The sequence below is a fragment of the Pyxicephalus adspersus genome, chromosome 1 (assembly GCF_032062135.1).
Source record: "Pyxicephalus adspersus chromosome 1, UCB_Pads_2.0, whole genome shotgun sequence".
NCBI lineage: Eukaryota > Metazoa > Chordata > Amphibia > Anura > Pyxicephalidae > Pyxicephalus > Pyxicephalus adspersus.
Window position 1 is genome coordinate 89592199 of NC_092858.1, and position 15037 is coordinate 89607235.

At 38.0% G+C, this 15037-nt stretch overlaps 1 protein-coding gene across 4 annotated transcripts; it reads left to right on the plus strand.

Moving 5' to 3' along the window:
• The first annotated feature begins 1647 nt into the window (after positions 1 to 1647).
• Positions 1648 to 14500, plus strand: CCDC28B (coiled-coil domain containing 28B). 4 transcript variants are annotated; one of them, XM_072418436.1, is made up of 7 exons: positions 1663 to 1805; positions 3155 to 3251; positions 6528 to 6698; positions 7365 to 7528; positions 7948 to 8093; positions 10570 to 10592; positions 14083 to 14500. In XM_072418436.1, exons 3-7 carry the CDS (start codon positions 6538 to 6540, stop codon positions 14150 to 14152), a joined length of 564 nt encoding a protein of 187 aa, XP_072274537.1. In that variant the 5' UTR covers positions 1663 to 1805; positions 3155 to 3251; positions 6528 to 6537; the 3' UTR covers positions 14153 to 14500. The 4 variants fall into 4 exon arrangements, with proteins under 4 accessions (XP_072274520.1, XP_072274537.1, XP_072274548.1 ...); XM_072418428.1 differs by having other exon boundaries at positions 1664 to 1805; positions 3152 to 3251; XM_072418419.1 differs by lacking the exon at positions 3155 to 3251 and having other exon boundaries at positions 1648 to 1805.
• The last annotated feature ends 537 nt before the right edge of the window (positions 14501 to 15037 follow it).

Genomic DNA, 15037 nt, shown 5'->3' on the forward strand with positions numbered 1-15037 from the left:
TCAACCGTAATTATTCATGCTTTGTGAATTTATGCAAAAAGCATTTGTGTTTTGTAAAGTCAGATTTAAAATTGTTTTAAATATGTAAGACAACATACCATTACCACAATATAGATTAAATAAATAAGTACAAATACAAAGCTAATCATATATACCTCACTGGCCAAATAAGTGCACTGGACTTATTAAGTTTGTTCATTTTGACCTGGATTTTTCCTTTTCCAAACTTGGATCAGATCAGCGACATATGTCCCCAGCTGCCTTGTTGCTGGATTGGCTGAATGCAATGACAGGAGCTCCCCTCAGTCAGACTGGGTGCTTGGACAATGAAGTACGAGGCAATCACTGTTCACTATAAGTGTCACTGATGGGTACACAGCATACGGCTACAGCCCAGCATGCCACTCACCACTCAACCCATCACTTTGCAAGAAGAAACTTATTCCCACCATCCCTTTAGATGCCTGCTCACCATTCTATGGCAATGAAGATAGGAAAGGTAATGATATTACCGATTGAGACTGTGGCAACATACAAATTTAGTGATAATGAAAACAGGTTGCCACATGCATGTGATAAAAGCAGAATTCAAAAGGAGTTTTTAAAGGTATGTTTTTGCCTCATACATAATATTTTCACATAGCACCCTACTGGTATAAGAAAGTCCCTTTAAGGTGTAAGGGGTAATTTTAGTATGTGCTAGACTGTTCTAGATTCTATACACCATAGAGAATGTTGGTTAGCTACCCTATGTCAAGGAACCTGGCCATAGCAAGGAAACCACATTTTAGATCTAAAACAGGTTAAATGCAAGGGGAATGGGGATCAGCACAGGGTCCGCACCATGGATTATTAAAAGAAGCTAAGGGAGTCAGTGCCTGGGTTTGGCTAATGAACCGTTGGGGGGATAAGCCTGGTTACCAGTGGTAAGAGACTTCGCTTCACCGAGGGGAAGCCCATGGAGAAGGGACCATGGTACTTCTGGCCAGGAACCAATGGATGCCAAGGCAAGAGATCCAGTGACAGCAAATCCCCACTGTCATAAGAAGGAGAAGATAGAGTCTGCATACATTATGTCCACTAAGGATGAGCAGGCTGCAAGAATAAGCCTGATGAGATAAAAGTAAAGATGGCTGCACTGGAAGTTTGTAGCAGTGGGAAATTAGAAAAAGGCAAAATGAAATGAATAGGCTAGTAAATTTATTGTGTATTTGACAGCATAACAGTTAAAAGGAAATGTGCAGAAAGATATATCAAGTGGGATATTGTATATTCTATGTCAACTGTTTTATAATAATATTTTATTTCTGTGAAAAAAAAATAAAATAATAGGATAAATAAGAGGCTATTCAATGGCAACAACTGGTCCAGTGTAGTTGCAATAAGCTTCTAACTGAACAGGTTTAATAATATAAATGTGTGTTTGCCTGGCAAGCAGTATAACGATTTGTGCCATATATAATTCATTGGAGCCAGGGGACATATTGACCAGACTTAGTACATGGCTGTGAGCTGAAAAACAATGGATGTGTATAGAGAGAGGGGGTGGGGAGAGAGGATTGTGTGTGTGTGATGTTTTATAAAGGCAGGAGAATGGAGGGAGGGGGATGAGCTGTAGTATTCATGTGCAGGGGACATTGGGACAGGAAGGAGGAGACATTACAAGAGGAGGGCCTGTGTGACAACATACAGAATCATGGAGCAGTGAGTCTTACACAAAGTGGAGAGAAAAGGTATTGCGGAAAGGAGCAGATTGTGTGCTTTACCCTGACAACTTCCAGCTCATCCCTGGCCAGTCACCTCAGGTACTTTCCTGGTGTCCTAATGCTGTGATATTGTGTACAGCATCATCTGTATAAGTACTCTCATTGTGCCTACATCCTCTCATCTGCTGTGTGCTGCCTGGTGTTGTTTCTCTGCCACTCCCTGGGTACCTCTCTCTGTATATATATATTACTTTTACATCCCTCTCTACACATTACTGATGTTCTTCTATGCTTCTGTGTACTCACTACTTCATTTCTTCTATCTTAGGTTCATTTATTTATTTTCTATCCTTCTTGTACACATTACTGACTTTCTTCCACCCTTCTCTGGTTCTTCACATTTTATTCTACAATTTCTACTCTCTTCCCATATTGCATAATAACATTGGAAACCTTTATATTTGTGTGCTTATTGTGCAATAAAGCAGAATAATACTAATAATAAGAATACTCACATATACATACATATTATTTATATGCTGCCGATGCACAGGGTTTTGCTAAAATATGCACAGCATACACACGTGTGCTTGTACAGTATTTGAAAAAAAAAAAAAGCACACTATATTCTGTTACAAAAAACAGCCTGCCTGTCACGTTTTTTATTAGTGGACTTCGGTTTCACTTAAATAACATACATTTGTATGCTGCTTTGTAAACATCACTGGAATGTATATAGAATACTAATTGACAATACGCTGCTTTCCCTTCCTCTTAGATTGGAAGCTTTTTTGCACAGGGTTCTTTCCTCCTGTGTCATTGTTTGAATCTGTCATTTGCAACCCCTATTGAATGTACAGCTCTGCATAATATGTTGGTGCTATATAAATACTGTTTATTAATGTATGTTGATAATATTTTTCTATGTTTTTATAGCTGCTACATTGTGTTGATGTATCATTATATTGTTCTAGAAAGAATGTGACTGATTGAAACTGTTTGTTACTGATCAATGTAATCCAGTGTTTGTTGAGGCAGAAAGGTGACAAATGAGAGTGGTAGGGTGTATATTGTATGTATGTACGTATGGTAACATAACAGACTGAAGTAGTAAATATGTAACACACTGTAAAGAGAGCCCTTGAAATAACTTTCAAGGTCTCAGAGAATGTGATGTACTTGGAGTATTTGACACCCAGTGCAGTTATTTATTTACCCATTATCATGCTTTATAGGAAATAATATTTTATTCAATACTTGTGAAAGTACACTGATCATCCGGAGTGTCATGTAGGCCCACCACCTCCTGTGGTATCAGACAAAACGGTGCTAGATCTAGTAGTAGATCATTTAACCTTTTATCTGCCAAGGACGTATACCACATCCAGGCTTTGTAGGGATTAAAACAAGCTCACCGTTGATGCTACCTTGTTTCCTTTATTTAGCAGCAGGCCCCTTCCTATAATGTTATCTGAACAGCCGTGGAGACTGCACAAGTGACACCCTACAACGTGTGTTGAAAAACCTCAAAACGGAAGAAAAAGGGTAACTATTTACATTTCAGTAAAGAACTTGTATATAAAACTTACCTCTCCTAAGGTAACAGGTGATCTCTAGGTTGCTGCCATTTCCTTGTAAAAAATTAGAATACAGCCAATGGAGCCACTCTTGTTCCTGTGAGCTGTGGTTCTCAGTCACTATACATTTGGTATTGTATGTGTGCATACAACACTGTCAGCCATGACTGAGAGCTGCAGCTTTTATTTACAGAACTGATAGATGTAGAGCAGCAGCTGTGCTGTAGGGACTGTACGCTATAACAATACAACAGCAACTTCATCACCTGTTAGGAGGTCATTTTAAATACAAGTGCTATACTAAAAAAAGACTTGGTTATTCTGTAAAGCTGAACTCTATCCTTACCTTCAGACATGCACAGCTGTACCGAATCCTGTTCTGTACTAAAATGGTCTGTACTGCTTACTCACAGTGTGAATCAGAACCTGAAGCAATTTAGATAAAGTCCACCTTATTTTCTGGCTGTAGAATGAGCTCTGGCATTGCCTAGCCATTTTCTTTTCAGACATACTGACTTTTACCCTCTTCATTCCTTGTTGCTTCAGTCATGGAATATTGTGCAATGTACATGAGGCAGGGTGTTGTAATGTTTTTACAAAGCTATGTACAGCACCTTGTCATCCCTTCTCATCAGACATGATCTACCTGCAAAACATAAAGAAGCACATAAAAATGTGGTTATGTCATAAAGTATGTAGTAAAAAGAGAAAGGAAGGTAGAGGCCCGTATACAGCAAGCTGAGGTGTACCTTTGCTCTGGCACCTTTCTTTCCTGGCCATCAATACGTATTTGTACTACAGTAGCTCTTCTGTAGGATCAGACCAGGCAGGCTAGGCCCCCTTCCCCCCATGGTACATATAGAACATACAACAGCATGTTATTGACATTTTGGGTGGTGATACCCCTGGTCAGATTCTAGAAAAAGGGGCTGTGTGGTTTGTGACCTTTACTTACAAACTGCTGCCAAGTCAATATTGATGATATCAGTTGTGGGAATGCAGTGCAATTATGTTTTTTTTTTCATATTTTTGTAAATAACGACATAATAGGGACGATTAAGAAAAGGTTGTAATGTAAAGTTTCCCATGTGACTAGCATTTAATCAGGGTCTAAATATTATTTAATTTAAATAATAAAACAGCCTCTATCAGAATGTAATGTTAGCAGTAAATCACGGTCTCATTAGTTGCAGTTTGTGCATATAAACTGGCCTGTGAAAACAAGCACTTGCTGCTTAATATGCAGTGAGGGTAAAGTGATTCCAAAAGTCTTTTTGTTTTTATGGTTCAAGGCTCACACAAAAACAACTCTGTCTGAGCTACTAGAAATTTCTTTAACAAGCTACCTATTGGTTTCTTCAATGCATAATAAGCATGATGTTTAAGATTTTTTGCAAATTTAGAGTTGGAAAACATAGCCTTCCTATAAATATTTTTTTTGCTGTATATTGATTCAGTGCAAATGATGCACTGCATTTGATGGGAAAACACAAATGATTTTTTAAGTTATTTTGACTATGTTCCTTTTAATACTTTTTCATTTTAAAAGGGTAAACAAAATACCCGGTGGTCCTGCCATGCTTCCCCTTCAGTCCCTGCTTCCTTCTTCTGTATGACCATGCTGTCCATAGTTTCAAATACAGTTCAGCCAAAAAAAGGAACTTCCAGACCAGGAGTGTGTGACCCAAGACTGTATGATCATGCACCTCCAGAGGGTCCGTGTTATTGACAGCCTAATAGATTGAACAATGCTGATGGTCAGACCCATAGCAGCACCATGCCAGCCACTAGGCCGTCAGCACTGTAGTGCTTGTTCCTAAAAAAAACAGTATTTGCGGATTTTACAGTGGGCAGCAGTTAGTGGTTCAAAACCACTCTCTGCAGTTTCCATTCATTCTTTATTGGGTTGTCATGGGAAGCTGCTACATGGGGTAGACTAAGCCGCGGCTTTGGCATGAAAATCTGCTAGTCTGTTGCCCCTGACATTGAAGGAATTGGAAGAAGTGTGTGCTTGACATTTGACAATGGCTATTGCTATGACTATTATTTTGAGATAGTGTCTTCTCTCTGAGGCAGCAGTTCACTTGAATAAGGAAGAAGTACCGTAATTGCTCTGCAACCCCACAGCCAGTTTGAAGATTGGCTTAAGGATACAGGGATACAAGGACGTCTTTGGTGGTGTTGGGGAAGGTTGAAACTTTTGTGTATATTTTCCTGGTCATGTAACAACTGCTTCAACCCATTTCCTATGTTGTTAGAAAATGTAACTATTCCCTGCATTAATTACCATTATTAAAAAAAATGCTGGAATTAGGCTACAACTGATATCCTGTCAAATTGCCTTAGTGTGTAGTACCAACATGAGATTGGGTTTTTTGTGTGTTTACACTACATTATGATAGTGTTAGCTGTGGATCAGTGTTGCAGTGAAATTGTTAAAACAGAATTTGATCTCTTAATGTCTGCTGGGTGATATCATATTAATAAATAGCAGCAGGCGTCACAGTGACCCCAGTGATGAGTGTAAGCACACTACAGATCTGAAATAACTAAATCATCTGTTCCATCACATGTTTTAGATTGAATGAAGACAAGTAAAAAAAGTCTTCCTCAAAATTGATTTCTTCTATAAATTGACTTCACTTATTTGATTCCTTCTGGTCTGGTAAATTTACAAATGAAAGCTTATCCATAATAGGCTAGAAATGGAGCAATGCTATAGTCACATGGTCTACATCCACAAATGTGATTATTGTACTAGTTTAATATTGCAGAATATTGTAGTGGTGGAGAGAAATAAAAGGTGTCTAATAAACTGTACACAGACTGTAGTAGGTGAGTTATATTTAGGGAATCCAAATGTCTTCCTTAACCACACAACATATACTAGTAGTGATTATATAAAAGCTACGTGGGATTATTTTGGTAACTGTTCTTTGATGGGAATCTGAGGATGGAAAATTAGCAGGTTACTGGACTTCACGCGTCTAATTTTCTTGCTAGTTTTAATTATTTCTAAGCTGAGGTTTTGAATGCTGTATTTATAAACCTTGTTAATCCCATAAACTAAACAGCTATAAAAAAAGATTTACCATCCCCATCTTCACCAATTTTAAAAGTAGTTTTCGCTATGAATATACTTTAGTGGCAAATAATTAGATTTACTTTTTGCAATATTATTATGTTTTAACTTTTGCAGAATATTAAATTGTACAACTTTTTTCTATTGCTTTTTGTTTTACAGAGAATTGAATATGGAGGACAAAAGGAAAAAACGAAGTCCAAAAGTGTGTGTAACCCAGACACTTCCACCTGCTCCCTTGCGAAAACCTATTGCGCCTCCCTGTAAAAGTGCCACATTCAGCCTGGGACTCCCACACCCACCTTCCCCAAAGCAGAGGACTAAAGTCAAAAGGTAACTGTTCTCATCCTACAGATGTAGCCTGAAAAACATTAGGTAAAATTGATCAGAAGATGCAATTGCCTTAGCTTGTAGACCTAAAGTACTGTTTTCTTCTACTGGTATCTCATATTGAAAATAAAAGATTATTTTCAACATTTAGAAATAGCTTTTATTGCAATAATTTCTAAATGTGCTAAAGGCCAAATCTATCTTCACAGTGTTTCCACTTTTTTCATTCCATTAAACATTCAAATTAAAATTTAGCAGGTTTTTCATTACTACATCTACCCCCTATTAATACCGCCTACTTCCTATATACCACTGCCATTGCTTTTTATTGCTTGACACCCGGCATCGTTCACCCATTTTCTAACAGCACAGGCTGTCATGGCCACACCTCCTAAAGTCGGTTTGATTACAGGGGGTGCAGACATACTAGCAGTAGCAGCAGGACTTGTCTTACAGCTGTGTCTCCAGTGTGCACTGCTTTTTACTCCCAGAGGTGTGTACTGGATTGGGGTGCAGAAGGACATCTAAACAGAAAAAAAAAACAGAAAAGGAGTAGAAAGTGACCTGAACTTCCATTGTCTGTGATATTGGGATATGTCTTGAATATATAAAATATTGTGCTAAATGTTTACATACTTAATCATTCAAAAATCTCTTCTTTGTTCTCAGGGGCATTAAAGAGCGCCCTCGGCCCTCTGCACCATGTGAAGTAGTGACTTCTGCACCTAGCCTGCAGCACTCTTTTCTGACCGATGTCTCCCATGTCTGTGAGATGGAGGGCGGCCTTCTTAGTCTTCTCAATGACTTTCACTCTGGAAAACTTCAAGCATTTGGTAATTAGCCTAAACCACAATTTATTTCCTGAATTACAGCTAAAGCAAACTTTTTTAGGATACAGTAGGGAGCATAGGTAAAACCCCAGTCAGGGTGTTTTATGTCATTTAAAGGAAATGCCTAAATGTTTATCCTATGTTCATTTCATTAATGTGTATAAATATTTTTTTTACATTTACATACTGGTATATATTTTTGTTGTATAACATAGAATTTAGCTATGTGCATCTAGAGACAGTTTTATTGTGCTGTCCTCTATGACCACATATCTTTGGGACTGTGCAGTTCTTTACATCTACAGCCAGCATATTGTGTCCCCAGACTGTGTGGCCATATAACAGATCTCATTATGTATGCCAATTTCTTGGCTGAAACTTGCCACATGTGTTACATATTTTTCACATTTATTTTGCCATAGGTCGGGTGTGCACATTTGAACAACTGGAGCGTGTGAGGGAGATGCAAGAACAGTTAGCTCGTCTTCACTTCAGTTTAGATGTATGTGCAGACGAGCTAAGAGAAGAAACACATGCAGAGAGGAACTTGGAGCAACTACTAAATAATGTAAGATGTCATACATTATTACACTTCGTAAGGATTATATTCTCTAAACCAGCACAATGGCATCACAGTTTACTTTTATTTGAGAAGGCTAAAAACAGGTTGTCTGCCATTCTATAACAAGTGCTGAGTGCATGTATGTGGCCTTAGACATATAAGAATAAGAGTTCAGAATATCAGGTACAAAAATTAAAGTGTTCTGAGAATTCTATTCAGATTAGTATATACATAGTGTAGCAAGTAGGATATGATCTTACAAACTGATTATGAGCCTTTAGGTGTTTTACCAGTGATTTTTTTAAATAAAACACAAAAGCATAATTTTTTACAATAAATATTAGTAGTAGAGTCGTGTACTGTGTTACCTATTGATTAATATGTAAATACATATATGGGTTTCAGAACTATTTCAGAAATGAAAGTCTGTGTGAAGTCTGGAGACAGGATGTTAACAAATTCTGAAAGCTTGCAATTGTATTAATTTAAGCTAGCTAATAAAGGGTATCACAAAGTTTCTGCATCTTACATTGACGATAATTGGTTCTGCATACAAACTGCCCATAAATTTGTTGGATTACCATGTTTTCGGAGACACTTTTGGATTATGTTGTACAAGACAAAGTGATGTGTTAGTATGCGGAGTGCCCTCACCTTTCAGCTTCCTTCTAAAGATCCCAGCTTTCCCCAAAATACTTTGACCAGGAAATTTGCAGTCTTCAAACCAGTGTTCTATTACTTCCCAGTAATATATAGAATAATTACACATATGGCAGCTGCTTTATCTACCATGGATTTATATTTCTGCCCTGTTATTCACATGCTTCTTGTGCTGCATAACAATTAATTGCATCCTGGTTTCATTACTGGAGTTGGAGTTCTGCTGTATAGGGGGTGCAGAAAGCTGATGTTAATTCATCATATGCTCATATGTAAAAGTACATGTCATTATTATTGTCATGTTCCTGGGGCTGGTATTTAATATCTTGGTCGACTTTTTAATTCACATTTACTTGGCGTTCTAATGGTAGGATTTAGGTTTCTGTTGTGCAGCCTTTAATCTTCACACACAGCTCAGTCTGGCTGCCATGAGAGAGTCAAGACACTTCATGCTTCCAAAAAGCAGTAGTAACCTATAGATTTAGCTTATTCTATGGGGATTGCTTCTGGAATACTCAGCCAGAAGTAATCCACTTTATCTTCTAGAAGTAGTGACCACTTTATTTTCTTTCAGTAAGTACAGAAAACAGGAAAAAAAGGGTTATTCTTGCTAGAAATGCAGTGTCCTTGTCACTGCCTTTAGGCTGAAATCCAAAAACAATATTGTATCTTTCTTCTGTAAACTACTTATCCCATTAAGCCAATGTATTAGAGATAAAGAGAAAAGCATTCTAAAGCTACGTACACACTTCCAATTATTATCGTCGGAAAACGAACGACGAACGTTCCTGCACGATATATATGAACGATCGTATAGCACCGATACTGCACATAGAGGTGTAACGACACGATCGTTCGTAGATATTGTACACACAATAGATACGATCGTTTAAGCGATAGAGGAACTATGTGCACGACAGGAAAGTGAACGAATGTTCGTTCATTACGCATGCTCAGCCCATGGGCGATCAACGAACGACCGTACACACGAACGATGTTCAACGATCGTCGTCCAATCCGATCCGCCGGTCCGGTCGTTCGTTTCCAGCGACTTTCCTTGTTCGTCGGCGTCGTTGGTTACTTTTTTACGAACGATTTTTTGCCCAATCGATCGTTCGTCGTTCGATTGGAACGATAAAAATTGGAAGTGTATACGCACCTTTAGAGTTCAGCCTGTGTGATAACCATCTCCCAAAAGTCTTGAAACAAGTGTAACCATGATGATATAGAAAGTTTGGTGTGTGCAGGATCACCAGATGAAACTAAAAAGTAGATTAAACCTTTAGGTGTTAAATGGCATAGGACATAATGCAGAAGATCATAAGACACATACCAATTGGGAGGTGCATATCCTGCCATATACGGGGATACATAGATTGTTCATATACCAGGACACAGGAAGGGATCCTGAACTGGTTGATAGGAGAGGACAACAGGAGAAACAGTGACTGATAGTAAAAGAATGAGCACAGCAAAAGAGACCTAATAATAGCAGCAGAGCAAAAAGCAACAGCGAGTGGTGACAATTCATAGACAAGTGAGCAGCAGAGCTATTACAGCCAGGCTGTTCTCAACCATAAACATTTTTGAAACATGCTTTAATACCACCGCACTACACAATAATGCCACACATGTTTTAATGTCCCACCAGACCACCCTTCTACTCATTATTGTCCCTAAAAGCTTTGCTCTCTAAATACAATATTAAAGCACAGTACTTTTGCAGTAAATCCCACACAGATGTTTTTCAGACCTTTGTTAACCACAGCTTTTATATGTTGTTTATATGATTTATATGTTTTCTTCACTTTGTGTCTTTCAGCTGGAAGAATTGAGTAATTCAATGTATCCTTTTGGTGTTAATTAAGAGCTAGGTCAGACAGGCTGGAAGTTTGCAGTGCAGTTACCACTTCCTCACACCCCTGAACTGCACTAATGTGAGACTACATGTGGATTGGTTGAGGACAGAACTGAAAAGTTCAGTAAAATTTTCATGAACAACCAGTGAACAAGCCTTAAGCTACGTACACACGTCAGATTTTTATCGCCCGATAATCGGCATCGGCCAATTATCGGGCGAAAATCTGCCGTGTGTACAGTCGGTGTCGTCCATCGTCCAGACGACCGACCTGCCGGATCCACGGACGATGGACGACAGCCGATCCTAATGAAAGGGAAGGGGAGAGCGCGCAGCAGGGTGCCGCTCCGTCGCTCTCCCCCTCCCCTCTCCATAGAGCATGAACGGTGCTGTATGTACAGCACCGTTCATGCATCGTGCAGTCCCTTGTCGTTGGAAAGGATCGTGAAAGATCCTTTCCAACGACAAAAATTGCAAGTGTGTACGCAGCTTTAGAAGGCCCCGGTCTTTTGAGAGCTAGGAACACCACTAGTGCTGTCTAACCTTTTGACATATTTTCAAAAACAGCAATTTATTTAAGAAGAAAGCTAACATTTTTGGAAGTTAAGTATTTAGTATAATTCATCTATTTGTTTGGATTACTATTGTCTCCAGCACAAAAAGTGAAGCTGCCAATTACTTTTACATGGTTTTTACACTGACAGCAGATCCTATTCTAGCCTTACTGTTCTTTCAATATGTCTGTTTGCCACCATCTGCCAGTCTCAGCCTGACTGTTCCAATCTCTGCCCACCAACACTTGTCAATTTGTGTCCATCAGTCCCATGCAGCAGTCTGCCAATGTGTTAATCCAACCATATTTGTAGGTGTGGAATGTGGGGTAATGTCAGGAATATTGTAATATACAAGAAATGATTGAGGTTATCATTAATGATTTAAATATTATTATTAAATTAACTTTTAGTTTTGATTGGCTAAATACAGTCCATGTGTATAAATAGGGTGTGCAATGTTTGTTTTCTAAAAAAAGCCTGTGTTTTTCCACCATGTCACAGACTGGAATCCTTGTTCTATTCAGTTAACAAGAAGCATGAGATTGAAAGTTTGCAGATGTATAAGTCTGATATGCATAGGAGATATGCAGGACCTTTGCAGAGACTACTAATTCCACACAGAAGATCTAACCCGTTAGTTGATAGAAGATCAGTCTTTTCTGTTTAGGTTGTAGCAGCTATAAAAAAGCAAACTTGCATTCCCTTAGTTTTGTTCTCCCTGGAATGTATTTAGTTAGTTTAAACTGAAGGTTCATTTAGATCAGAATGCCACCACAATACACCTGCACTGCATATACTGTACTTTGCAATGCAAATGTATACAAAAAAAAACATGCTCACAACTTCTTGTTTACTGTTGTGGCTAGGCTGCACATTCAATTTAATTCAGTATCATACCACAACACACAGCAGCACACAACACAACAGTATGTTTGTGCTATTGTGTCCACATAGATGTAAACTGGGGTGTAATGTTTGACTTTGGGTGAAACTATTGATAGTTGCATAGTTAATGGAACCACTGTTTATTACAGGCAGCTGAGCAATGGCAGATTGGATTTAAAATTATTTTATAACTAATATTTTATAATTATGGCATTTAACACTTTAAAGTCTTGTTACATGTGATTGATGCCAATTGAAGACAAATTGCATAAAATTTTGACAACCTAATTAGGTGGACATTTTAGACACCCATTTGGCCTAATTTGGAATATTGAGCACCAGTGTTGTTCCCCCAAATTTTTTTAGACTGGGTGGGAAGTTTCTGTGGGTGGTGTTAAAAAAGCAGGCCGGGCAACACATGACATTTTTTCCATGGTCTTTGCATTATGCCTTAACGGTCCTGTATTGTGACCCAACTTTACAGTAACCACCCAAAAACGTTGGTGGTTAGTGAAAATTGCCGGGTGTGCACCCTGCTAAAGGGGGCTAGGAAGAAAACTGAGCACTTGGGCATTAAACTTACAATCTATTTTGGAAGATATAGGTAGGGTTTTTCACAGCAATGTAATGTACAAGAAGCTAAAAAGGTTTAAGGCTGAGGTTGGCTGTCATTTTAAGTTCATGGTCCAGAAGTTCACAACAGTATGTATTTTTATAAATTGTATATCTGATCATCCCTTTCCAGTAAATATACTGCATTACATTACTGTCTATTACTGTAGCATAGCGCCATCTAGTGTCAACCTTGCATAAATTCACGTATATTCAAACTTTCATTTTACTCATATATATCCAAATAAATGTTAGTGGATATATCTAAAGTATGGTAAAAATGAAAGTCAAAATTACCTAAAGTGTGGAAGTCCATTGTGCTGGCCTATACACTAAATTATAAAAGGGTAATAAACTACAGAATCAATTTTAAACAGGTATAAAGGCATAGTATATTCTATATTCATACTATATTCCTATCAATGCTAAAGATTTAAGTAGGCAGATTTCTGTTTGCCCCGTATACCACAGAAGTGTTTATGCAGCTTATGCTGTCACTGTTTCCTAATGTTTTAGGTTAGTATTTTTAAGGGAAGCCATACAATTAGAAAACCTAAATTACCATTAAAAAGCAGTGGGCTGCCTTGCAACAAAAGATAATTGCTTTGTTTGTTCAGCATCAGCCTGCTCACAATGTTGACTGCCTCCCCGTCTATGTCCCTATTATTAATGCCCAGCTGTGTGTGTGCAAACTGTAGACAAGTGGGTGGGCTCTGCACTAGACTGGCACATATATTGCTAATCTTAAGCAGAACATGCCCACAAATTCGGCGTTTGTGGACACAGCCAGACACAATGCATTGGTTGTGTGGGAGGCTGTCATGGGTGTACACAGTGGGGAAAGAATACGATTTCACAGAGGACAAGCAATGGTTTTCTGTATGCAAGGCATACTGATTTACTGCAATTACTGTATTATCATTCTTTAAAGCACTGGTTAAAACAAAAATGATATTTTATGGATAAGGTTCATAAATGTGTGCAAAACAGTGAGTTCCCCTGGCAAAATTCTTTTCACTTGTAGAGGTCAATGCTGGTGTGCAGACCTGGAAACTCCAGCACAGTTTTCCTTTGATGTCAGCTCTAGGTGGGCTGAACTTTAAAGTCTTTGTAAATGCAAATGTTACTTTAGGACCCAATTCCACTTCTAAGCTTTAAAATTTGCAGAAATCCAAACTACATGGAGAATTCCAAGTAAAAAAGTTATGTACCAGGTAAAAGGTAAAATGTCCTTCTGCAGTACATTTTTATTTCAAACTTATCTTCACAAGCAAGAAACTCCCCTTTTAATGCATAAAATCAGTTTGTAAAAGCACAGCACTTACAAGAAACAAGAAAACACATTTCAAATCTCCTTTTTTAAAAAGGCTTGAGTGGAAATGGGTCCTTGTGTTTTTTATGTAACTTTCCTTAACAACTGGCTAAGACAAAAGCTGGCAGAAAACCAGGATACACCTCCTTCACCTGCTGAAGAGGGGACAGAAGGTTTTCAGTAAAGGCTGCTGGATTAAAATGCAAACTGCAGCGCTTACTAGAGGAATGCAACTCACAAAAGAAGAAAGAAGGAACTACTAGTGAAAGCTTAGTCATCCAAGAAAGCAGCTATGGATGCTACTGAACTGGAAATACTGCTGTGCAGCTAGTTATGGTGTGTACTATAAGCACAATTAGTAATCGTATGAGTAAGCTTTTAAAGAGGGGTTTGGCTAGCTCTAATACTTTGAAAATCTCTACATTTTTTTTAACAAATGTAAACTCAGGTAAGCAAGAAACTTGTTAAAAAGCAGATTTATAATATGCATGTATTTATTAGTTTCTAATAAAATACCTTATTGTAAAAAAAAGTCTAGTGTGTTATATATATGTTATTAAAGTACATTTATAAAAATGCTGACCTTTCCAACTAATAATACTAGAAATGGCTGTCATAATGATTTGCTTGCTTTATTCATATGATGGTAGAAGAACCAGAATCATAGTACAGTTCATAAACAGTAGGCAACCTTTGTGTAGTCTATTCCCTCTACCAGTAGTCTATTTTATATAATTACAGAAAAATAGAAACTTTGCATAATGTGTTTAAAAAAAGGCAAAGTACACAAACACAACTTTGGCTCTAAATTTTCTATTAACTATAAAAGGTGAGACTGCTGTGTGACTAGATCTTTTTTCTGTGCTTATGAAATGGCCGAAAACTACAATACCAAAAAGAAAGCAGGCAGCACCCTATAACAGCTTTTATTTCCATACATGCAAATGCATTAGGAATATTTCATTCATAGATCAATATATATATATTTGAAGGAGACCTAAACCTAAAGCAACAAAGTCACCATGAGGTGGTAGTAAACAAGAGACATGCAGTCGTTTGTCAAAAGAAA

Excerpts from the sequence above, each read along its gene's own strand:
- CCDC28B (XM_072418419.1), top strand. The coding sequence starts at position 6,538 with ATGGAGGACAAAAGGAAAAAACGAAGTCCAAAAGTGTGTGTAACCCAG. Across the intron at positions 6,699-7,364 it reads CAGAGGACTAAAGTCAAAAG|GGGCATTAAAGAGCGCCCTC; the intron begins GTAACTGTTCTC and ends CTTTGTTCTCAG. Across the intron at positions 10,593-14,082 it reads GAAGAATTGAGTAATTCAAT|ACAAAAGCTGGCAGAAAACC; the intron begins GTATCCTTTTGG and ends CAACTGGCTAAG.